Source organism: Bombina bombina, chromosome 3, assembly GCF_027579735.1.
Source record: "Bombina bombina isolate aBomBom1 chromosome 3, aBomBom1.pri, whole genome shotgun sequence".
In the NCBI taxonomy this organism is placed as follows: Eukaryota; Metazoa; Chordata; class Amphibia; order Anura; family Bombinatoridae; genus Bombina; species Bombina bombina.
The window spans coordinates 199,557,727-199,584,368 of NC_069501.1; the positions used below are offsets into that span (position 1 = coordinate 199,557,727).

At 40.8% G+C, this 26,642-nt stretch overlaps 1 protein-coding gene across 1 annotated transcript in view; it reads left to right on the forward strand.

Moving 5' to 3' along the window:
• The window catches only part of ZRSR2 (zinc finger CCCH-type, RNA binding motif and serine/arginine rich 2), a 284,610-nt gene that overhangs the window by 32,044 nt on the left and 225,924 nt on the right, over positions 1 to 26,642 (forward strand). The window contains exon 2 of the mRNA XM_053706080.1: positions 21,144 to 21,223. Within this exon, the coding sequence (XP_053562055.1) occupies positions 21,144 to 21,223 (80 nt within the window). The remainder of the gene's footprint in view (positions 1 to 21,143; positions 21,224 to 26,642) is intronic.

Sequence of the window (26,642 nt, forward strand, 5' to 3'; positions counted from 1 at the left end):
GGTATTTGGAACTGTTCATAATTCTCTCTACCTTGAATAAGGCCCCAGTTCCAGCTGAAGAAAAACAGACCCAAAGCATGATGCTACCACCACCATGCTTCACTGTGGGTATGGTGTTCTTTTGGTGACATGCAGTGTTGTTTTTGCGCCAAACATATCTTTTGGAATTCTTGCCAAAAAGTTCAACCTTGGTTTCATCAGACCATAACACCTTTTCTCACATGCTTTTGGGAGACTTCAGATGTGTTTTTGTTAAATTTAGCTGGGCTTGGATGTTTTTCTTCATAAGAAAAGGCTTCCGTCTTGCCGTCTACCCCAAAGCCCGAACATATGAAGAATACGGGCGATTGTTGTCACATAACACCTTTTCTCACATGCTTTTGGGAGACTTCAGATGTGTTTTTGTTAAATTTAGCTGGGCTTGGATGTTTTTCTTCGTAAGAAAAGGCTTCCGTCTTGCCGTCTACCCCAAAGCCCAAACATATGAAGAATACGGGCGATTGTTGTCACATGTACTACACAGCCAGTACTTGCCAGATATTCCTGCAGCTCCTTTAATGTTGCTGTAGGCCTCTGGGTAGCCTGCCAGACCAGTTTTCTTCTCGTCTTTTCATCAAGTTTGGAGGGACATCCAGTTCTTGGTAATGTCATTGTTGTGCCATATGTTCTCCACTTGATGATAACTGTGTTCCATGGTATATTTAATGCCTTGGAAATTCTTTTGTACCCTTCTCCTGACTGATACCTTTTAACAATGAGATCCCTCTGATGCTTTGGAAGCTCTCTGCGGACCATGGCTTTTGTGTAGGACGCGACTAAGAAAATGTCAGGAAAGACCTACTAGAACAGCTGAACTTTATTCAGGGTTAATCAGAGGCACTTTAAATTATGGCAGGTGTGTGATGACTCTTATTTAACATGGTTTTGAATGTGATTGCTTAATTCTGAACACAGCTACATCCCCAGTTATAAGCAACCACATTATTTTTTGTTTTTTTTTGTTTACTTCCCTCCACCTTAACCCCTTAAGGACCAAGGCCATTTTTCAATTTCTTTCCCTTAAGGACCAGTGCTATTTTTACATTTCTGCGGTGTTTGTGTTTAGCTGTAATTTTCCTCTTACTCATTTACTGTACCCACACATATTATATACCGTTTTTCTCGCCACTAAATGGACTTTCTAAGGATACCATTATTTTCATCATATCTTATAATTTACTATTAAAAATATTATAAAATATGAGGAAAAAATGGAAAAAAACACACTTTTTCTAACTTTGACCCCCAAAATCTGTTACACATCTACAACCACCAAAAAACAACCATGCTAAATAGTTTCTAAATTTTATCCTGAGTTTAGAAATACCCAATGTTTACATGTTCTTTGCTTTTTTTGCAAGTTATAGGGCAATAAATACAAGTAGCACTTTGCTATTTCAAAACCACTTTTTTTCAAAATGAGCGCTAGTTACATTGGAACCCTGATATCTGTCAGGAATCCCTGAATATCCCTTGACATGTATATATTTTTTTTTAGAAGACATCCCAAAGTATTGATCTAGGCCCATTTTGGTATATTTCATGCCACCATTTCACCGCCAAATGCGATCAAATAATTTTTTTTTTCACTTTTTCACAAATTTTTTCACAAACTTTAGGTTTCTCACACAAATTATTTACAAACCACTTATGCAATTATGGCATAAATTGTTGTAAATGCTTCTCTGGGATCCCCTTTGTTCAGAAATAGCAGACTTATATGGCTTTGGCGTTGCTTTTTGGTAATTAGAAGGCTGCTAAATGTCACTGCGCACCACACGTGTTTTATGCCCAGCAGTGAAGGGGTTAATTAGGGAGCATGTAGAGAGCTTGTAGAGTTAATTTTAGCTTTAGTGTAGTGTAGTAGACAACCCAAAGTATTGATCTAGGCCCATTTTGGTATATTTAATGCCACCATTTCACCGCCAAATGCGATCAAATTTAAAAAAAACTTAAATTTTTTCGCAAATTTTAGGATTCTCACTGAAATTATTTACAAACATCTTGTGCAATTATGGCACAAATGGTAGTAAATGCTTCTCTGGGATCCCCTTTGTTTAGAAATAACAGACATATATGGCTTTGGCGATGCTTTTTGGCAATTAGAAGGCTGCTAAATGCCGCTGCACATCACACGTGTATTATGTCTAGCAGTGAAGGGGTTAATTAGGGATCTTGTAGGGAGCTTGCAGGGTTAATTTTAGCTATAGTGTAGAGATCAGCCTCCCACCTGACACATCAGACCCCTTGATCCCTCCCAAACAGCTCTCTTCCCTCCCCCACCCCAGAATTGTCCCCGCCATCTTAAGTACTGGCAGAAAGTCTGCCAGTACTAAAATAAAAGGTATCTTTTTTTTTTTAATTTTTTTTTATAGCATATTTACATATGCTGCTGTGTAGGATCCTCCTTAGCCCCAAACCTGCCTGATCCCCCCCCAAACAGCTCTCTAACCCTCCCCCTCTACATTATTGGGCGCCATCTTGGGTACTGGCAGCTGTCTGCCAGTACCCAGTTTACAAAAAAATATATATTTTTAAATTTTCCCCCCACTTTTCTGTAGTGTAGCTTCCCCCCCCTAAAGACTAAACCCCCACCCCCTCCCAGATCACTTCGATTATGCATGATTTTTAATAATTTTTTATCCCCCCTCTCTCCCTCTAACTAACTGTTCCATAGTGTAACGGTTCCCACCCGCTCCCTCCCCGTGCACGCGCCCGCCCGCCTCCCCCGTGCACGTGCGCGCGTCCGTGCGCGCCCCCTAACTACCCCGCCCACGATCCCGCCCACCACTGCACTTGAAAATCCATCGATGGCCGCCCACCCGCCTCCCACGTCGGCTCCCACCCACCAACGATTGCGGCCGCCGATGTCCGGTGCAGAGAGGGCCACAGAGTGGCTCTCTCTGCATCGGATGGGGGAAAATGTTATTGCAGTGATGCCTCGATATCGAGGCATCACTGCAATAACCGGAAAGCGTCTGGAAGCGATCAGGATCGCTTCCAGCCGCTTTCAACCCCAACGTCGTACAGGGTACGTCGCTGGTCTTTAAAGACCAGTTTGTGCAAGACGTACCCTGTACGACGTATGTCGTTAAGGGGTTAAAGATTTCAGTTTGTTTTTGAATTGAGTTGTGTAGTTTATAGGTCACATTAAAGGTGGAAAAAGTTCTGAAATGATTTATCTTTGTCTATTTTTTTTTTTTTTACATCACAGAAACCTGACATTTTAACATGGGTGTGTAAATTTAAATATATTTAAATTCCAGGCAGAGTATGGCACTCGCGAATCTTTGACCGGGGTGCTGCAGCAGGCAAAGCATACAAAACAAAAAGAAGCAGACACTCACCGGTATTTTAAATATAGGATATCTTTTGATCCCACAAGGTGTGACGTTTCGGAGTATTACCTCCTTCCTCAGACATAACAAGAAAGTGAATAACAGCAGCCTCTAGATATACTCATGTGTGAACATTAAATCTCCTACTAAACATAATCAAGTGATTTGAATCAGCTGGAAGCATCAGGCGCATAGCATGAGTCACTAGGGGCGTCATCCGTAGCCTTAGTAACCAGCTAAACAACATGGCTAATTAGATAAAAACAATGCTGCTCTTATGCTAACACTCTACATCCATAATCAACAACTACAACTTAATATGGGCCGACTGCTGAGGTACTCATAAATACGTTAACTTCTATGGCCATAAGCAAAAGTATAATGACTTACGGTATAACTATGCAGGCAAATTATATAAGTCTGAAAGGGGGTATAACTGCTATCAACATAAGTATTTCAGACTTATGTAATTTGTCCGCATAGTTATATGACTGTATAGTATTTTACCGTTAGTCATTATACTTTTGCTTATGGCCATAGAAGTTGCTGTTGTATTTATGAGTGCCTCATCAGTCCGCCCATATTAAGTTGTAGTTGTTGATTATGGATGTATAGTGTTTGCATAAAAGCAACATTGTTTTTATCTAATTAGCCATGTTGTTTAGTTTAAATTTGTTTGGCTGTTTACTAAGGCTACGGACGACGCCCCTAGTAACTCATGCTATGCGCCTGATGCTTCACTTGATTATGATTAGTAGGAGGTTTTATGTTCACACATGAATATATATAGAGGTTGCTGTTTTTCACTTTCTTATGTCTGAGGAAGGAGGTAATACAGGTGGCCCTCGGTTTACGCCTCTTTAATTTGCACCGTTTCAGAATAACAACCTTTTCTCCAACATAGGTGTGTCCGGTCCACGGCGTCATCCTTACTTGTGGGATATTCTCCTCCCCAACAGGAAATGGCAAAGAGCCCAGCAAAGCTGGTCACATGATCCCTCCTAGGCTCCGCCTACCCCAGTCATTCTCTTTGCCGTTGTACAGGCAACATCTCCACGGAGATGGCTTAGAGTTTTTTAGTGTTTAACTGTAGTTTTTATTATTCAATCAAGAGTTTGTTATTTTGAAATAGTGCTGGTATGTACTATTTACTCAGAAACAGAAAAGAGATGAAGATTTCTGTTTGTATGAGGAAAATGATTTTAGCAACCGTAACTAAAATCCATGGCTGTTCCACACAGGACTGTTGAGAGCAATTAACTTCAGTTGGGGGAACAGTGTGCAGTCTCTTGCTGCTTGAGGTATGACACATTCTAACAAGACGATGTAATGCTGGAAGCTGTCATTTTCCCTATGGGATCCGGTAAGCCATGTTTATTACGATCGTAAATAAGGGCTTCACAAGGGCTTATTAAGACTGTAGACTTTTTCTGGGCTAAATCGATTCATTATTAACACATATTTAGCCTTGAGGAATCATTTTATCTGGGTATTTTGATATAACAATATCGGCAGGCACTGTATTAGACACCTTATTCCTTAGGGGCTTTCCCAAAGCATAAGCAGAGCCTCATTTTCGCGCCGGTGTGGCGCACTTGTTTTTGAGAGGCATGGCATGCAGTCGCATGTGAGAGGAGCTCTGATACTTAGAAAAGACTTTCTGAAGGCGTCATTTGGTATCGTATTCCCCTTTGGGCTTGGTTGGGTCTCAGCAAAGCAGATACCAGGGACTGTAAAGGGGTTAAAGTTTAAAACGGCTCCGGTTCCGTTATTTTAAGGGTTAAAGCTTCCAAATTTGGTGTGCAATACTTTTAAGGCTTTAAGACACTGTGGTGAAAATTTGATAAATTTTGAACAATTCCTTCATGTTTTTTCGCAATTGCAGTAATAAAGTGTGTTCAGTTTAAAATTTAAAGTGACAGTAACGGTTTTATTTTAAAACGTTTTTGTACTTTGTTATCAAGTTTATGCCTGTTTAACATGTCTGAACTACCAGATAGACTGTGTTCTGAATGTGGGGAAGCCAGAGTTCCTTCTCATTTAAATAAATGTGATTTATGTGATAATGACAATGATGCCCAAGATGATTCCTCAAGTGAGGGGAGTAAGCATGGTACTGCATCATTCCCTCCTTCGTCTACACGAGTCTTGCCCACTCAGGAGGCCCCTAGTACATCTAGCGCGCCAATACTCCTTACTATGCAACAATTAACGGCTGTAATGGATAATTCTGTCAAAAACATTTTAGCCAAAATAAACACTTGTCAGCGTAAGCGCGGCTGCTCTGTTTTAGATACTGAAGAGCATGACGACGCTGATATTAATATCTCTGAAGGGCCCCTAACCCAGTCTGATGGGGCCAGGGAGGTTTTGTCTGAGGGAGAAATTACTGATTCAGGGAACATTTCTCAACAGGCTGAACCTGATGTGATTGCATTTAAATTTAAGTTGGAACATCTCCGCATTCTGCTTAAGGAGGTATTATCCACTCTGGATGATTGTGACAAGTTGGTCATCCCAGAGAAACTATGTAAAATGGACAAGTTCCTAGAGGTGCCGGGGCTCCCAGAAGCTTTTCCTATACCCAAGCGGGTGGCGGACATTGTTAATAAAGAATGGGAGAGGCCAGGTATTCCTTTCGTCCCTCCCCCCATATTTAAAAAATTGTTTCCTATGGTCGACCCCAGAAAGGACTTATGGCAGACAGTCCCCAAGGTCGAGGGAGCGGTTTCCACTTTAAACAAACGCACCACTATACCCATAGAGGATAGTTGTGCTTTCAAAGATCCTATGGATAAAAAATTAGAAGGTTTGCTTAAAAAGATGTTTGTGCAGCAGGGTTACCTTCTACAACCAATTTCATGCATTGTCCCTGTCGCTACAGCCGCATGTTTCTGGTTCGATGAGCTGATAAAGGCGGTCGATAGTGATTCTCCTCCTTATGAGGAGATTATGGACAGAATCAATGCTCTCAAATTGGCTAATTCTTTCACCCTCGACGCCACTTTGCAATTGGCTAGGTTAGCGGCTAAGAATTCTGGGTTTGCTATTGTGGCGCGCAGAGCGCTTTGGTTGAAATCTTGGTCGGCTGATGCGTCTTCCAAGAACAAGCTACTTAACATTCCTTTCAAGGGGAAAACGCTGTTTGGCCCTGACTTGAAAGAGATTATCTCTGATATCTCTGATATCACTGGGGGTAAGGGCCACGCCCTTCCTCAGGATCGGCCTTTCAAGGCAAAAAATAAACCTAATTTTCGTCCCTTTCGTAGAAACGGACCAGCCCAAGGTGCTACGTCCTCTAAGCAAGAGGGTAATACTTCTCAAGCCAAGCCAGCTTGGAGACCAATGCAAGGCTGGAACAAAGGAAAGCAGGCCAAGAAACCTGCCACTGCTACCAAGACTGCATGAAATGTTGGCCCCCGATCCGGGACCGGATCTGGTGGGGGGCAGACTCTCTCTCTTCGCTCAGGCTTGGGCAAGAGATGTTCTGGATCCTTGGGCGCTAGAAATAGTCTCCCAAGGTTATCTTCTGGAATTCAAGGGACTTCCCCCAAGGGGGAGGTTCCACAGGTCTCAGTTGTCTTCAGACCACATAAAAAGACAGGCATTCTTACATTGTGTAGAAGACCTGTTAAAAATGGGAGTGATTCATCCTGTTCCATTAAGAGAACAAGGGATGGGGTTCTACTCCAATCTGTTCATAGTTCCCAAAAAAGAGGGAACGTTCAGACCAATCTTAGATCTCAAGATCTTAAACAAGTTTCTCAAGGTTCCATCGTTCAAGATGGAAACCATTCGAACTATTCTTCCTTCCATCCAGGAAGGTCAATTCATGACCACGGTGGATTTAAAGGATGCGTATCTACATATTCCTATCCACAAGGAACATCATCGGTTCCTAAGGTTCGCATTCCTGGACAAACATTACCAGTTCGTGGCGCTTCCTTTCGGATTAGCCACTGCTCCAAGGATTTTCACAAAGGTACTAGGGTCCCTTCTAGCTGTGCTAAGACCAAGGGGCATTGCTGTAGTACCTTACTTGGACGACATTCTGATTCAGGCGTCGTCCCTTCCTCAAGCAAAGGCTCACACGGACATCGTCCTGGCCTTTCTCAGATCTCACGGATGGAAAGTGAACGTGGAAAAGAGTTCTCTATCCCCGTCAACAAGGGTTCCCTTCTTGGGAACAATTATAGACTCCTTAGAAATGAGGATTTTTCTAACAGAGGCCAGAAAAACAAAACTTCTAGACTCTTGTCGGATACTTCATTCCGTTCCTCTTCCTTCCATAGCTCAGTGCATGGAAGTGATCGGGTTGATGGTAGCGGCAATGGACATAGTTCCTTTTGCGCGCATTCATCTAAGACCATTACAACTGTGCATGCTCAGTCAGTGGAATGGGGACTATACAGACTTGTCTCCGAAGATACAAGTAAATCAGAGGACCAGAGACTCACTCCGTTGGTGGCTGTCCCTGGACAACCTGTCACAAGGGATGACATTCCGCAGACCAGAGTGGGTCATTGTCACGACCGACGCCAGTCTGATGGGCTGGGGCGCGGTCTGGGGATCCCTGAAAGCTCAGGGTCTTTGGTCTCGGGAAGAATCTCTTCTACCGATAAATATTCTGGAACTGAGAGCGATATTCAATGCTCTCAAGGCTTGGCCTCAGCTAGCGAGGGCCAAGTTCATACGGTTTCAATCAGACAACATGACAACTGTTGCGTACATCAACCATCAGGGGGGAACAAGGAGTTCCCTAGCGATGGAAGAAGTGACCAAAATCATTCTATGGGCGGAGTCTCACTCCTGCCACCTGTCTGCTATCCACATCCCAGGAGTGGAAAATTGGGAAGCGGATTTTCTGAGTCGTCAGACATTGCATCCGGGGGAGTGGGAACTCCATCCGGAAATCTTTGCCCAAGTCACTCAGCTGTGGGGCATTCCAGACATGGATCTGATGGCCTCTCGTCAGAACTTCAAAGTTCCTTGCTACGGGTCCAGATCCAGGGATCCCAAGGCGGCTCTAGTGGATGCACTAGTAGCACCTTGGACCTTCAAACTAGCTTATGTGTTCCCGCCCTTTCCTCTCATCCCCAGGCTGGTAGCCAGGATCAATCAGGAGAGGGCGTCGGTGATCTTGATAGCTCCTGCGTGGCCACGCAGGACTTGGTATGCAGATCTGGTGAATATGTCATCGGCTCCACCTTGGAAGCTACCTTTGAGACGAGACCTTCTTGTTCAGGGTCCGTTCGAACATCCGAATCTGGTTTCACTCCAGCTGACTGCTTGGAGATTGAACGCTTGATTTTATCGAAGCGAGGGTTCTCAGATTCTGTTATCGATACTCTTATTCAGGCCAGAAAGCCTGTAACTAGAAAGATTTACCACAAAATTTGGAAAAAATATATCTGTTGGTGTGAATCTAAAGGATTCCCTTGGGACAAGGTTAAGATTCCTAGGATCCTATCCTTCCTTCAAGAAGGATTGGAAAAAGGATTATCTGCAAGTTCCCTGAAGGGACAGATTTCTGCCTTGTCGGTGTTACTTCACAAAAAACTGGCTGCTGTGCCAGATGTTCAAGCTTTTGTTCAGGCTCTGGTTAGAATTAAGCCTGTTTACAAACCTTTGACTCCTCCTTGGAGTCTCAATTTAGTTCTTTCAGTTCTTCAGGGGGTTCCGTTTGAACCCTTGCATTCCGTTGATATTAAATTATTATCTTGGAAAGTTTTGTTTTTAGTTGCAATTTCTTCTGCCAGAAGAGTTTCAGAATTATCTGCTCTGCAGTGTTCTCCTCCTTGTCTGGTGTTCCATGCAGATAAGGTGGTTTTACGTACTAAACCTGGTTTTCTTCCAAAAGTTGTTTCTAACAAAAACATTAACCAGGAGATTATCGTACCTTCTCTGTGTCCGAAACCAGTTTCAAAGAAGGAACGTTTGTTGCACAATTTGGATGTTGTTCGCGCTCTAAAATTCTATTTAGATGCTACAAAGGATTTTAGACAAACATCTTCCTTGTTTGTTGTTTATTCCGGTAAAAGGAGAGGTCAAAAAGCAACTTCTACCTCTCTCTCTTTTTGGATTAAAAGCATCATCAGATTGGCTTACGAGACTGCCGGACGGCAGCCTCCCGAAAGAATCACAGCTCATTCCACTAGGGCTGTGGCTTCCACATGGGCCTTCAAGAACGAGGCTTCTGTTGATCAGATATGTAGGGCAGCGACTTGGTCTTCACTGCACACTTTTACCAAATTTTACAAGTTTGATACTTTTGCTTCTTCTGAGGCTATTTTTGGGAGAAAGGTTTTGCAAGCCGTGGTGCCTTCCATTTAGGTGACCTGATTTGCTCCCTCCCTTCATCCGTGTCCTAAAGCTTTGGTATTGGTTCCCACAAGTAAGGATGACGCCGTGGACCGGACACACCGATGTTGGAGAAAACAGAATTTATGTTTACCTGATAAATTACTTTCTCCAACGGTGTGTCCGGTCCACGGCCCGCCCTGGTTTTTTAATCAGGTCTGATAATTTATTTTCTTTAACTACAGTCACCACGGTACCATATGGTTTCTCCTATGCAAATATTCCTCCTTAACGTCGGTCGAATGACTGGGGTAGGCGGAGCCTAGGAGGGATCATGTGACCAGCTTTGCTGGGCTCTTTGCCATTTCCTGTTGGGGAGGAGAATATCCCACAAGTAAGGATGACGCCGTGGACCGGACACACCGTTGGAGAAAGTAATTTATCAGGTAAACATAAATTCTGTTTTTTTTCAGTCTGCTATTTAAAAGCAGTGCACTAATTAAAATAGCCAGTAGGTGGAGCTGTCTGCTTGTGTTTCAGCAAAGTTAGGCAAGTTTAACAGCCTGAAATTGATCTGTGTACACAGATCAGACCAGATCTATCGAGCAAGATTTAGCAGCCACTTCCCTATTATCTTCCTGTCCAGCTGCTTGAGATGAGGGTGCCTAACTGCCTATTAATCACTGCAGATTGAAATGCCTAGAATAGGTTCAGACCCAATATTATCTAACATGCTAACAATGCAGAGAACTGTAAGTAAAAAACGTTTTTGTTCATTAAACTTAGTTTGATAATGATGCAGTCTGTTGTGTGATTATTTAATTAGGTGCTGTTAGCAAATGTTTTTGTTCATTAAACTTAGTTTGATGATGATACAATCTATATTATTAGGTTTATAATGCTGTTTAGCATTTAAAGTCTTCATTTCAAACCTTTAAAAATAATGTATTAGATGTTACTTATGCCAATTTTGAGAGGGACCTGGAACCTAACTCCCTCACTTCCCATTGACTTACATTATAAACTGGGTTTCAATTTACAACGGTTTCGATTTACAACCATTCCTCCTGGAACCTAACCCCGGCGTAAACTGAGGGCTACCTGTACTCCAAAACGTCACACCTTGTGGGACTAAAAGATATCCTTTATTTAAATACTGGTGAGTGCCTGCTTCTTTTTTTTTATTTTTTTATTATATATATATATATATATATATATATATATATATATATATATATATATATATATATATATATATATATTCATATTCTATCTCTCTCTGGGTTTATCGCTGAAAAATGATCTACAGTAGGGATGAAATGTGATAAGCACTAAAAACGCCAAAACAGCTCAGCACAGTGTTGGAAATGGCTGACTGTTAAGGGGTTAAAAGTTTTTAAAATGTATGTATTTCTCCAACATAGGTGTGTCCGGTCCACGGCGTCATCCTTACTTGTGGGATATTCTCTTCCCCAACAGGAAATGGCAAAGAGCCCAGCAAAGCTGGTCACATGATCCCTCCTAGGCTCCGCCTACCCCAGTCATTCTCTTTGCCGTTGTACAGGCAACATCTCCACGGAGATGGCTTAGAGTTTTTTAGTGTTTAACTGTAGTTTTTCATTATTCAATCAAGAGTTTGTTATTTTCAAATAGTGCTGGTACGTACTATTTACTCAGAAACAGAAAAGAGATGAAGAATTCTGTTTGTATGAGGAAAATGATTTTAGCAACCGTAACTAAAATCCATGGCTGTTCCACACAGGACTGTTGAGAGCAATTAACTTCAGTTGGGGGAACAGTTTGCAGTCCCTTGCTGCTTGAGGTATGACACATTCTAACAAGACGATGTAATGCTGGAAGCTGTCATTTTCCCTATGGGATCCGGTAAGCCATGTTTATTACGATTGTAAATAAGGGCTTCACAAGGGCTTATTTAAACTGTAGACTTTTTCTGGGCTAAATCGATTGATTATTAACACATATTTAGCCTTGAGGAATCATTTTATCTGGGTATTTTGATATAATAATATCGGCAGGCACTGTTTTAGACACCTTATTCTTTAGGGGCTTTCCCAAAGCATAGGCAGAGTCTCATTTTCGCGCCGGTGTTGCGCACTTGTTTTTGAGAGGCATGGCATGCAGTCGCATGTGAGAGGAGCTCTGATACTTATAAAAGACTTCTGAAGGCGTCATTTGGTATCGTATTCCCCTTTGGGTTTGGTTGGGTCTCAGCAAAGCAGATACCAGGGACTGTAAAGGGGTTTAAAGCTTAAAACGGCTCCGGTTCCGTTATTTTAAGGGTTAAAGCTTCCAAAATTGGTGTGCAATATTTTCAAGGCTTTAAGACGCTGTGGTGAAAATTTGGTGAATTTTGAACAATTCCTTCATGTTTTTTCGCAATTGCAGTACTAAAGTGTGTTCAGTTTAAAATTTAAAGTGACAGTAACGGTTTTATTTTAAAACGTTTTTTGTACTTTCTGATCAAGTTTATGCCTGTTTAACATGTCTGACCTACCAGATAGACTGTGTTCTGAATGTGGGGAAGCCAGAATTCCTATTCATTTAAATAAATGTGATTTATGTGATAATGACAATGATGCCCAAGATGATTCCTCAAGTGAGGGGAGTAAGCATGGTACTGCATCATTCCCTCCTTCGTCTACACGAGTCTTGCCCACTCAGGAGGCCCCTAGTACATCTAGCGCGCCAATACTCCTTACTATGCAACAATTAACGGCTGTAATGGATAATTCTGTCAAAAACATTTTAGCCAAAATGAACCCTTGTCAGCGTAAGCGTGGCTGCTCTGTTTTAGTTACTGAAGAGCATGACGACGCTGATATTAATATCTCTGAAGGGCCCCTAACCCAATCTGAGGGGGCCAGGGAGGTTTTGTCTGAGGGAGAAATTACTGATTTAGGGAACATTTCTCAGCAGGCTGAATCTGATGTGATTACATTTAAATTTAAATTGGAACATCTCCGCATTTTGCTTAAGGAGGTATTATCCACTCTGGATGATTGTGAAAATTTAGTCATCCCAGAGAAACTATGTAAAATGGACAAGTTCCTAGAGGTGCCGGGGCTCCCAGAAGCTTTTCCTATACCCAAGCGGGTGGCGGACATTGTTAATAAAGAATGGGAAAGGCCCGGTATTCCTTTCGTCCCTCCCCCCATATTTAAAAAATTGTTTCCTATGGTCGACCCCAGAAAGGACTGATGGCAGTCAGTCCCCAAGGTCGAGGGAGCGGTTTCTACTTTAAACAAACGCACCACTATTCCCATAGAGGATAGTTGTGCTTTCAAAGATCCTATGGATAAAAAATTAGAAGGTTTGCTTAAAAAGATGTTTGTTCAGCAGGGTTACCTTCTACAACCCATTTCATGCATTGTCCCTGTCACTACTGCCGCATATTTCTGGTTTGATGAACTGCTTAAGGTGCTCGATAGTGACTCTCCTCCTTATGAGGAGATTATGGACAGAATCAATGCTCTCAAATTGGCTAATTCTTTCACTCTAGACGCCTCTTTGCAATTGGCTAAGTTAGCGGCTAAGAACTCTGGGTTTGCTATTGTGGCGCGCAGAGCGCTTTGGTTGAAATCTTGGTCGGCTGATGCGTCTTCCAAGAACAAGCTACTAAACATTCCTTTCAAGGGGAAAACGTTGTTTGGTCCTGACTTGAAAGAGATTATCTCTGATATCACTGGGGGTAAAGGCCACGCCCTTCCTCAGGATCGGCCTTTCAAGGCAAAAAATAGACCTAATTTTCGTCCCTTTCGTAAAAACGGACCAGCCCAAGGTGCTACGTCCTCTAAGCAAGAGGGTAATACTGCTCAGGCCAAGCCAGCTTGGAGACCAATGCAAGGCTGGAACAAGGGAAAGCAGGCCAAGAAACCTGCCACTGCTACCAAGACAGCATGAAATATTGGCCCCCGATCCGGGACCGGATCTGGTGGGGGGCAGACTCTCTCTCTTCGCTCAGGCTTGGGCAAGAGATGTTCTGGATCCTTGGGCGCTAGAAATAGTCTCCCAGGGTTATCTTCTGGAATTCAAGGGACTTCCCCCAAGGGGGAGGTTCCACAGGTCGCAGTTGTCTTCAGACCACATAAAAAGACAGGCGTTCTTACATTGTGTAGAAGACCTGTTAAAAATGGGAGTGATTCATCCTGTTCCATTAAGAGAACAAGGGATGGGGTTCTACTCCAATCTGTTCATAGTTCCCAAAAAAGAGGGAACGTTCAGACCAATCCTAGATCTCAAGATCTTAAACAAATTTCTCAAGGTCCCATCGTTCAAGATGGAAACCATTCGAACTATCCTTCCTTCCATCCAGGAAGGTCAATTCATGACCACGGTGGATTTAAAGGATGCGTATCTACATATTCCTATCCACAAGGAACATCATCGGTTCCTAAGGTTTGCATTCCTGGACAAACATTACCAGTTTGTGGCGCTTCCTTTCGGATTAGCCACTGCTCCAAGGATTTTCACAAAGGTACTAGGGTCCCTTCTAGCGGTGCTAAGACCAAGGGGCATTGCAGTAGTACCTTACCTGGACGACATTCTGATTCAAGCGTCGTCCCTTCCTCAAGCAAAGGCTCACACGGACATTGTCCTGGCCTTTCTCAGATCTCACGGCTGGAAAGTGAATGTGGAAAAGAGTTCTCTATCCCCGTCAACAAGGGTTCCCTTCTTGGGAACAATTATAGACTCCTTAGAAATGAGGATCTTTCTAACAGAGGCCAGAAAAACAAAGCTTCTGGACTCTTGTCGGATACTTCATTCCGTTCCTCTTCCTTCCATAGTTCAGTGCATGGAAGTGATCGGGTTGATGGTGGCGGCGATGGACATAGTTCCTTTTGCACGCATTCATCTAAGACCATTACAACTGTGCATGCTCAGTCAGTGGAATGGGGACTATACAGACTTGTCTCCGAAGATACAAGTAAATCAGAGGACCAGAGACTCACTCCGTTGGTGGCTGTCCCTGGACAATCTGTCTCAAGGGATGATGTTCCACAGACCAGAGTGGGTCATTGTCACGACCGACGCCAGTCTGATAGGCTGGGGCGCGGTCTGGGGATCCCTGAAAGCTCAGGGTCTTTGGTCTCGGGAAGAATCTCTTCTACCGATAAATATTCTGGAACTGAGAGCGATATTCAATGCTCTCCAGGCCTGGCCCCAGCTTGCGAGGACCAGGTTCATACGGTTTCAATCAGACAACATGACGACTGTTGCGTACATCAACCATCAGGGGGGAACAAGGAGTTCCCTAGCGATGGAAGAAGTAACCAAAATTATTCTTTGGGCGGAGTCTCACTCCTGCCACCTGTCTGCTATCCACATCCCAGGAGTGGAAAATTGGGAAGCGGATTTTCTGAGTCGTCAGACATTGCATCCGGGGGAGTGGGAACTCCATCCGGAAATCTTTGCCCAAGTCACTCACCTGTGGGGCATTCCAGACATGGATCTGATGGCCTCTCGTCAGAACTTCAAAGTTCCTTGCTACGGGGCCAGATCCAGGGACCCCAAGGCGGCTCTAGTGGATGCACTAGTAGCACCTTGGACCTTCAAACTAGCTTATGTGTTCCCGCCATTTCCTCTCATCCCCAGGCTGATAGCCAGGATCAAGCAGGAGAGGGCGTCGGTGATCTTGATAGCTCCTGCGTGGCCACGCAGGACTTGGTATGCAGATCTGGTGAATATGTCATCGGCTCCACCTTGGAAGCTACCTTTGAGACGAGACCTTCTTGTTCAGGGTCCGTTCGAACATCCGAATCTGGTTTCACTCCAGCTGACTGCTTGGAGATTGAACGCTTGATTTTATCGAAGCGAGGATTCTCAGATTCTGTGATCGATACTCTTGTTCAGGCCAGAAAGCCTGTGACTAGAAAGATTTACCACAAGATTTGGAAAAAATATATCTGTTGGTGTGAATCTAAAAGATTCCCTTGGGACAAGGTTAAGATTCCTAGGATTCTATCCTTCCTTCAAGAAGGATTGGAAAAAGGATTATCTGCTAGTTCCCTGAAGGGACAGATTTCTGCCTTGTCGGTATTACTTCACAAAAAGCTGGCAGCTGTGCCAGATGTTCAAGCCTTTGTTCAGGCTCTGGTTAGAATCAAGCCTGTTTACAAACCTTTGACTCCTCCTTGGAGTCTCAATTTAGTTCTTTCAGTTCTTCAGGGGGTTCCGTTTGAACCCTTACATTCCGTTGATATTAAGTTATTATCTTGGAAAAGTTTTGTTTTTAGTTGCGATTTCTTCTGCTAGAAGAGTCTCAGAATTATCTGCTCTGCAGTGTTCTCCTCCTTATCTGGTGTTCCATGCAGATAAGGTGGTTTTACGTACTAAACCTGGTTTTCTTCCAAAAGTTGTTTCTAACAAAAACATTAACCAGGAGATTATCGTACCATCTCTGTGTCCAAAACCAGTTTCAAAGAAGGAACGTTTGTTGCACAATTTGGATGTTGTTCGCGCTCTAAAATTCTATTTAGATGCTACAAAGGATTTTAGACAAACATCTTCCTTGTTTGTTGTTTATTCAGGTAAAAGGAGAGGTCAAAAAGCAACTTCTACCTCTCTCTCTTTTTGGATTAAAAGCATCATCAGATTGGCTTACGAGACTGCCGGACGGCAGCCTCCCGAAAGAATCACAGCTCATTCCACTAGGGCTGTGGCTTCCACATGGGCCTTCAAGAACGAGGCTTCTGTTGATCAGATATGTAGGGCAGCGACTTGGTCTTCACTGCACACTTTTACCAAATTTTACAAGTTTGATACTTTTGCTTCTTCTGAGGCTATTTTTGGGAGAAAGGTTTTGCAAGCCGTGGTGCCTTCCATTTAGGTGACCTGATTTGCTCCCTCCCTTCATCCGTGTCCTAAAGCTTTGGTATTGGTTCCCACAAGTAAGGATGACGCCGTGGACCGGACACACCTATGTTGGAGAAAACAGAATTTATGTTTACCTTATAAATTTCTTTCTCCACCGGTGTGTCCGGCCCACGGCCCGCCCTGGTTTTTTTAATCAGGTCTGATATTTTATTTTCTTTAACTACAGTCACCACGGTACCATATGGTTTCTCCTATGCAAATATTCCTCCTTAACGTCGGTCGAATGACTGGGGTAGGCGGAGCCTAGGAGGGATCATGTGACCAGCTTTGCTGGGCTCTTTGCCATTTCCTGTTGGGGAAGAGAATATCCCACAAGTAAGGATGACGCCGTGGACCGGACACACCGTTGGAGAAAGAAATTTATCAGGTAAACATAAATTCTGTTTTTCATCTTTCAAATTTAACCCCTTAAGCCAATATGATATATATATATATATATATATATATATATATATATATATATAATATTATATTAGACGTAATGTGGTACTTTTTGCTTATCATACCACACAACGTAAATATAAGTCAGGAGCTGCAGGAAGCTCCAGTAGTCTCGGCTGTTAAAGGAATAGTCTAGTCAAAATTAAACTTTCATGATTCAGAGCATGCAATTTTTAAGCCACTTCCAAATTTACTCCTATTATCAATTTTTCTTCGTTCTCTTGGTATCTTTTAATTTTAAAATGTATTTTTAGTTTAATTTTGACTAGACTATTCCTTTAAGTTACAGCTGAGAGCTGGAGTTCCTGAGCTCCAGGCATCTGTCTGCATATGGAACCGGAGCCCAATCTGTCCTCTGGATCCATATGAAGGCAGAGGCCAGATCGTAACGATCATCTGCTGGTGTGGTATATGATGGACACTAAATAGAGGGGGGAGGGTTGGAGGGTAAGGGGAGGCTCCTATACTGCTGAAAATAGAAAGGAAAAAAAATGTCTTAACTTCATATTTGCAGACTGTTTGCCAGTACCTAAGATGGTGGTGACCAGTGGGGGGGGGGGGGGGAGAGCTTTTTGGAGGGATCAGGTAGGGATCAGAGGGTGGATTTTTCAGGTAGGTGGGTAATCTCTATACTAAAGCTAAAATTTACTTTACATGCTACCTGATTAACCCCTTTACTGCTGGGAATAATAGAAGTGTGGTGCGCAGCTGTAATTTGCGACGTTCACATTTCCAAAAAGCAATGGCAAAGCCATTTATGTCTATTTCTGAAGAAAGGGGAACCCAGAGAAGCTTTTACAATCATTTGTGCCATTATTGCACAAGCGGTATGTAAATAATTTCATTGACGGTTTGTGAAAAAGTTAACAATTTTTTTTTTTTATATATTATCGCATTTGGCTGTGAAATGGTGGCATGATATATACCAAAATAGGCCTAGATCTATAAGTTTGGTTGTCTACTCAAAATTTAATTTTGATTTAGATAGAGCATGCCATTTTAAACATTTTCCAAATTTACTTTTATTATCAAATTTGCTCTGTTCTCTTGGTATTCTTTGTCGAAAGCTTAACCTAGGTAGGCTTATGCTCATTTCTAAGCCCTTGAAGGCCGCCTCTTATCTCAGGGCATTTTGACAGTTTTTGGTTTTTTTTTACAACTAAACAGCGCTAATTCTTGTGTGCTATATAGATAACATTGTGCTCACTCCATTGGAGTTACCTATAAATCAGCACTGATTGGCTAAAATGCAAGTCTGTCAAAAGAACTTAACTAAGGGGAGAAATATTAATATATCCGTGATGGTTATGCAAAACTGGGGAATGGGTAATACAGGGATTATCTATCTTTTTATAAGGGTAATAAAGTGCACTGAGATAAGAGGCGACCTGCAGGGGCTTAGAAACAGGCAGAGATTTAGAGGTTATAAAGTATATTAAAGGGACACTGAACCCTGAACTTGGCATCTTTTTTTGAATAGCAAGAATGTAAGTTTAGATACCGGCCCATTTTGGTGAACAACCTGGGTTGTTCTTGCTGATTGGTCGATAAATTCATCCACCAATAAACAAGTGCTGTCCAAGGTACTGGACTTTTTCTTCTTCAAATAAAGATAACAAGAGAACGAAGAAAAATTGATAATAGGAGTAAATTAGAAAGTTGCTTAAAATTTTAAGGTTGATCTGAATCACAAAAGAAAAAAATTGGGTTCAGTGTCCCTTTAATATAACCGCGCTAGTTGTGCAAAGCTGAAGAATGGGTAGTAAAGGCGTTATCTATCTTTTTAAACAATAAAAAAAAATAAGTAGACTGTCCATTAAATTCTAACTTGTATTGGAAACTTCAATGTCTTTCTCCACTGTTGTGAAGCAGCAGTATAGGATCAAACAAATATTTATATATATATATATATATATATATATATATATATATATATATATACACCAACTAATTTATTTCAAGTATTTCAGCCACACCCATTGCTAACAGGTGCATAGAATCTAGCACGTAGCCATGACATTTCTATAGACAAATATTGGCATACTAAAGATTTTAGTGACTTTAGAGGACCACTAAATGTAGTACATTTGCATAATTAACAAGTGCCTAGTAAAAAGACAATGCAGTAACACCTACTTTGAATTTCAAATAAGCATATTATTATTATTATTTTATTTTTTTTGGCAAATTATATTTTTCTCCCATTTTCCGTCCCCCTGAATTATGTGACAAACATCAGTCAATCACAGACTAGTATACTCATACTCTGTGAGCTTGTGCTTGTTCCCCAGAAAGGGTGGATATAAAAAGACTGCAAAGTTTGAAAATGGAAGTCAAGTGGAAAAGGGTCTTAAGACTGCATGCTCTATCTGAATCATTAACGTTTATTTTGACTTGAGTGCCCCTTTAAACGTGGTACTGTAATAGGATGCCACCTTTGCTACAAGTCAGTTTGGGAAATGTATGACCTACTAGATCTATACTGGTCAACTGTAATGGCTGTTATTCTGAAGTGGAAATACCAAGGAGCAGCCACCAAGTCGTAGATAAGGCAAACTCACAGAGTAGAGATGCTGAGTGCTGTAAAAATTGTAGGGATGCTGATCGTGTAAAAAGTGCCTATCAATTGTATTACTACAGAGTTCCAGACTACCTCTGGAAGCAATATCAGCACAAGAACTGTGCGTCAGGAGCTTCATGAAATGGGTTTTTGTGGCTGCTGTACACAAGCCTTTTATCAACATGCACAATGCCAAGCACAACTGGAGTGGTGTAACTGCAAAACATGCTGCCACTAGACTCTGGAGCAGTGGAAACCTGTGTTCTGGAGTGATCAATCACACTTCACTATCTGGTAGTTTGATGGAAGAATCTGATGTACCAGAATGCATAGTGTCTACTATAAAGTTTGATGTAGGTGGGATAATGGTCTGTTTTTCAGGATGTAGAAAAGGCCTCTTAGTTATTTGAGCTGCTATAAAGGATGTTACCTTTTGAGGTGCCATTAATGTTTGTATGGTTTGACAAATTTTTGGATTAATTGGTGTGCATATATAGGAACTGTTTGGCTCTGCAATAATCTGTCTGGCTGTGAACTTTTATATGAATTTAGCCAACCCCGACTATTGTTTGTGTACAATAAGTTTCAGGGATTGTTTTAATATATTGAACATAGAAGAACATCAAATTGCTACTGTGAAGTTCTCTGCAACAAGAAACAACGTCTATTACTTTAACTTAGAATCCATCCCAGCAGGGGGGGGGACTGAAATGCTAGCAAAAGAATAGCTGTTTGTATCAAGAATGCTTTCTTGATATTTTCAGACTTGGGGGGGGGGGGAATGCACTTGTCCCATAAAGTTTATGACAATTTTTTGCAGAAAATACTAATTGTGATTATTTTCTATGTTCCGTTAGTACTCTGAATCGCTGTTAGCATGTTTACCCTATTTTGGTCATGTTCAGGAAATTAAATGCTTGCCATATAGTATTTCATTAATATATTCTTTGTAATATGTAGCAAGTGAAAGTTTGTTTAATTTATTTCTGTGTCGGCTTCTTTTAAAAACAAAAAACGAGTCAATTAAAAAAAAAAAAAAATGTTTATATAATTTTTTTTCTTAAAGGGGCATACAACCCACAATATTTCATGATTCAGAGTATGTGATTTTAAACAACTTTCCAATTTACTTCTATTCTTAAATTTGCTTCATTCTTTTGGTATTTTTTTTTGAAGGAGCATCTTTGCACTTCTGGGATTTTGGGTTTTATGTGCCTTTAAAGTGGCATCTTAATGCACAAATTGCATTGCATGGTCTCATTTACTATTTAAATAGGTGTCCCTTACTATGGGCAGTTTATTATTATTATTATTATTATTATTATTATTATTATTTATATCCACACATACACACATGAAAAAGCTTATGCAAACCTGCTCTGTATACCTGAAAGAGCTTAATAAATCTAGCAGCTAGTGTCTGAAGGGCAATTCATTAAGTATAAAGTGTATCTGTTTCTTTCATTACTATTACCTTTATTAAATTGTATTTTTCCATAAGTCATATGGCTGATTTTTAGGAACTCTAGCACCTGTTCTAAATTAACTTGTTTGGTTGCTTTGTATTTTAGCCATAAAAAATCCAGAGCTATTTTGAAGAAAGAAAAACGAAGAAAAAAGAGACAGGCGCTAGCAAAACTAAGAGATGCAGGTAACTATTTTGAAAATTTAAAAGACTAGTTAAACCAATACAACAGTTTATAGCTCTGGGAATACACACATTTGCAATAGTGTAAAACTATAAATGATATTTAGTGTTGGCATTTTGTTGTGTTAATGCAAAAGCTTAAAGGAACAATCTAGACCTAATACTTATTCTTTATTACAAACCAGACAAGCATCTTGCAATGGGTTCTACATCTATAAGCTTGTAAGAAGTACATGAAACTTTTTAAATCATTGTTTGTTAGCAGCCAAAAATGTCCGCCAAGCAGAATTATATAACATTATCTTAGCGGTAACTTCATAAATTACAAGCATTGCCAGTTTTTTTCAGTCTAAAGTTGGACTCCGCTCCAGGCTCTACTGAGCAGGTCTTGTGTTTCCAAAGCGCTATTCGCGGGCGTGCATGACTAAATGTAGCTCGCTCCGGCTACTAGACCAGAGCGGGAACGAGCTACATTTAGTCCAAACTTGCTCTCGGGCCTGCTGTGACTAGCCAACACGCCCGCGAATAGCGCTTTGGAAATCCAAGACCCGCTCAGTAGAGCCTGGAGCTGATTCCAACTTTAGCGGCAGAAAAAGCAAAGTTCTTATGCCACTTAATACATCTTCTAATGCAACCAAGCATTCGACTGGCCTTACCGTCTGCACTTGCTGCATTGTCTACCAAATTTGAAGCTCCATTCCTCTTTAGTTAAGTCAGTAATGTAACATTAAAGGGACAGTAAACGTAGCTGTAACTTCATAAATTACAAGCATTGCCAGTTTATTTTTTTAGTCTAAAGTTGGACTCCGCTCCAGGCTCTACTGAGCGGGTCTTGGATTTCCAAAGAACTATTCGCGAGCATGCTGGCTAGTAACAGGACACCTGAGAGAGCATTTGGACTAAATGTAGCTCGTTCCCGCTCTCGTCTAGTACCAGGAGCGATTTTCATTCAGAACAATGGCACGATCGGGCGTGCTGTGACTAGCTAATGTTCCCGGAGGGATGGATCAAATAAGCAAATCTCTTAAACCCTCTTCCAATATCGCTGATGAACATGGTAAATAAAACAGGCCCAAGAACTGACCCTTGGGGAACACCACTAGTACCTAACCCCTTATTTTAATGTTTTTTTGCATTCACTGAAAGCTGAATAAGTTTGTTGTGTGGTACAGTGTCAAATGCTTTTGCTAAAGTCTAGATGCACTACATCTGCGGCTAATCCCTGGTCTATTAATTTAGTTACATGGTCAAAAAAGTTAATTAGATTAGTCTGAGATGATCTTCCAGCAGGGACACTAGGCTGTCCTTTGCCTTTATAAGTTGCTTGTCTGAAGGTAAGACATAAGTCTTACCTTTTTAAAAGAGTTTTCATTAACTTCCCTGCAATTGAGGTCAAACTAACTGGCCTATAGATACCGGAGTCTTCCCCACTACCTTTTTTTATGTCTTTTGGAACAACTTAAGTTATCAGTGACTGATTAAATAAATACGCTAATGGAGTAGCTATCATTGATTGAAGTTCTTTATTACACTTGGATGAATATTATCTGAACCCACAGACTGACTTTTATTTTTGATAAAGCTATTAAAACCTCCTCTTCTGTAAAATGAGAAGTACTACCCACATTATCATTTAAAGTAACATCCCTTAATACAATCTTTACATCCTGTTCTGAAGCACTCACAGAAAATGGGAAAACAGCATTGTCCTTAATGTGAGAGTGCATGTGTAGACCAGAGCTCACTCTCAAGCCCCCAAATATATACAATACAGCAGTATTTATTTCAAGGTAACATATTCAAGGTAGACTGCAACGTTTCGGGTGGTATACCCTTAGTCATGCAATACAAAACTGTTCACATACAAGCAATTTATAGCAATACACACCTGTTCATCACTGTGTAACTACACTTGACCCCACCTACTTAAAGTGAATGTCAATTTTTTAGGATATGAAAGTATCATTCAATAGCTTATCACTATATCAATTAAACCGCCACTTTCATTTTTGAATAAAATGTATAATAAATTTTATATTATAATATGAAATTTAGTCTCTTATAATTACCAGCTCCTCCCACCCGCAACTTCCTTGTCTTATTCAATCCTACGTATACAGCGGTCCCACCCGCTGTTTACGTAGTGGCAATGCGCGCTCCAAGCGATGCTAAACACCTCACACAGTCCGATAACTGTAATTGCGCATGCGCGAAATGTGCATGAGCTTCAGATATCGTTGTCAGAACTGTCTAACGCAAGCGCAGTACAGACGCGTGACGACAGCAAAAGGGGTTTGGTCCCCCCGTGGAAAATACATTTATTGGTTCTGATGATCGAGCCTACCCTGTCAATCAATGATGAAAAATGCCGGGCGGACGATTATAATTACGAATGCGAGGATATTAAATTAAAATACTCGGTAATTACAATCTTTAAAAAAAAATTATGAATTAAAGTGCTGTTATTTTAACTTTAAAGTTAATGTGAACTTTAGAGACCATGCTGACTTTACATTCACTTTAATTTAATTGCACCACCTGGTGGTTAAAAAACAATAATTTCTCACTTAAACAGAGAGATAATGCCAGCATTTTTAAACATTATTAAATGGGCTATGAATAATATTATACATATACTGAAACATCATAGGAATTGTCATATCCTTAGGGATTATAATAAAAAGTTACCCTCTTTTGAGAATAACCCCATGATGGCTTATAAGCGAAATAAAAATCTCAGATCTGTTAGTAAAAGCTGACATTGGAAGTAAGGTCAAGTTAGAAAAGAGATGCATAACTAGTAAGAATTTTGGTTGCTATCCTTGTTTAGGATTTTCTTGCTGCAACTCTATGATCAAAGGGAAATACATTTTCACACCCAAGATCAGGTAAACTATATAATATAACATAAGATCATTTTTTACTTGTGATTCCAGTTATGTTGTCTACCTTATTAAATGCCTGTGCTCCAGAATTTATATTGGAGAGACAACTAGAAAAGTAAGTGATCGTATTGGGGATCATAAATCCAATATAACATGCAATAATGGCGAAGCTCCAGTCTCCTCACATTTTCTGGAAGCAGGGTATTCAATAAGCCAACTACGGTGGCACGTAATAGATCAGGTTAAACCCCTTAGAAGACGGGGGAGCAGGGAACTCTTTCTCAAAAGAAAGGAATTGTATTGGATATCTACTCTGAATGCAACAAAATCCTATGGAATGAACAACGTAAAAAAAGTGTAGTGCGCGTGTTCAGCGGCAGTGAGTGGGGAGGGGGAAGCAGGGAGAGGGGGTTTCTATAGTGAAAAGTGGGGTAGAGGGTGGAAAAGCGATCTGGGAGGAGGGTATGGTAATGAGGGGGGGGGGCAGCTACACTACAGAAAAAGAAAAGTTGTTTTTTTGGTATAAAAAGTATAGCAAAATGGCTGCTAATAGGTAGGTAGAGGGGGTAGGTTTTGAGAGCTTTTTCAGGGGGGATCAGGGAGGTTGGGGGTTAAGGGGGGATCTTACACTGCAGAAAATATATATAAAAAAAAAAAGCCTTATTTACATACTGGCAGACTTTCTGCCAGTGCTTAAAGGGACAGTCAAGTAAAAAAAAAAATCTTTCATGATTTAAATAGGGCATGTAATTTTAAACAACTTTCATATTTACTTTTATTACCGATTTTGCTTTGTTCTCTTGGTATTCTTAGTTGAAAGCTACATCTAGGAGGTATATATGCTAATTTCTTAGACCTTGAAGGCCACCTCTAATCTGAAAGCATTTTGACAGTTTTTCACCACTTGAGGGCGTTAGTTCATGTGTTTCATATAGATAACATTGAGCTCAGGCACGTGAAGCTCCTAGGAGCAAGCACTGATTGGCTAAAAATGCAAGTCTGTCAAAAGCATTGAAATAAGGGGGCAGTTTGCAGATCCATAGATACAAGGTAATCACAGAGGTAAAAAGTATATTATAACTGTGTTGGTTATGCAAAATTGGGGAATGGGTAATAAAGGGATTATCTACCTTTTTTAAACAACAATAATTCTGGTGTTTACTGTCCCTTTAAGATGGGGGTGACAATTGGGGGTGGGGATGGTAAGAGAGCTGTTTGAGAGGGGTCAGGTAGGGATCAGGTCTTGGGGAAATATCAGGTAGGAGGGTAATCTCTACACTAAATCTTAAAGGGACAGTAAACACCAGATTTTTTTGTTGTTTAAAAAGTTAGATAATCCCTTTATTACCCATTCCCCAATTTTGCATAACCAACACAGTTATAATAATATACTTTTTACCTCTGTGATTAACTTGTATCTATGCCTCTGCAAACTTCCCCCTTATTTCAGTTCTTTTGACAGACTTGCATTTTTAGCCAATCAGTGCTGGCTCCTAGGAGCTTCACGTGCCTGAGCTCAATGTTATCTATATGAAACACGTGAACTAATGCCCTCTAGTGGTGAAAAACTGTCAAAATGCTTTCAAATTAGAGGCAGTCTTCAAGGTCTAAGAAATTAGCACATGAACCTCCTAGATTTAGCTTTCAACTAAGAATACCAAGAGAACAAAGCAAAATTGGTAATAAAAGTAAATTGGAAAGTTGTTTAAAATTACATGCCCTATTTAAATCATGAAATATTTTTTTTGACTTTACTGTCCCTTTATATTAACCTTTCAAACTACCTAATTAAAGGTACAGTCTACACCAGAATATTGTTTTAAAAAATAGATACTCCATTTATTACCTATTCCCTAGTTTTGCATAACCAACACAATTATATTAATAAACTTTTTACCTCTGTGATTATCTTATAGCTAAGCCTCTGCAGACTGCCCCTTATTTCAGTTCCTTTGATAGACTTGAATTTTATCCAATCAGTGCTGCCTCCTAGGAACTCCACGTGCATGAGCACAGTGTTATCTATGTGAAACACATGAACTAACACCCTCCAAACTGTCAAAATGCCCTGAGATAAGGGCTTTTAAATTAGCATATGAACCTCCTAGGTTTAGCTTTCAACTAAGAATACCAAGAGAACAAAGCAAAATTGGTGATAAAAGTAAATTGGAAAATTGTTTAAAATTATACGTCCTGTCTAAATAATGAAAGTTTGTTTTGGACTAGACTGTCCCTTTAACCCCTTCACTGCTGGGAATAAGTCTGGTGCGCAGCTGCAATTAGTGGCCTTCTGATTACCAAAAAGCAATGGCAAATCCATATATGTCTGCTATTTCTGAACAAAAGGGATCCTAGAGAAACTTCTACAACCATTTGTGCCATGATTGCACAAGCTGTTTGTAAATAATTTCAGTGAGAAACCTAAAGGGTTTTTTTTTTTAAATTTATTTTTTATTTTTAATTTGATCCCATTTTGTGGTGAAATGGTGGCATGGAATATACTAAAATGGGCCTAGATCAATACTTTGGGTTGTCTA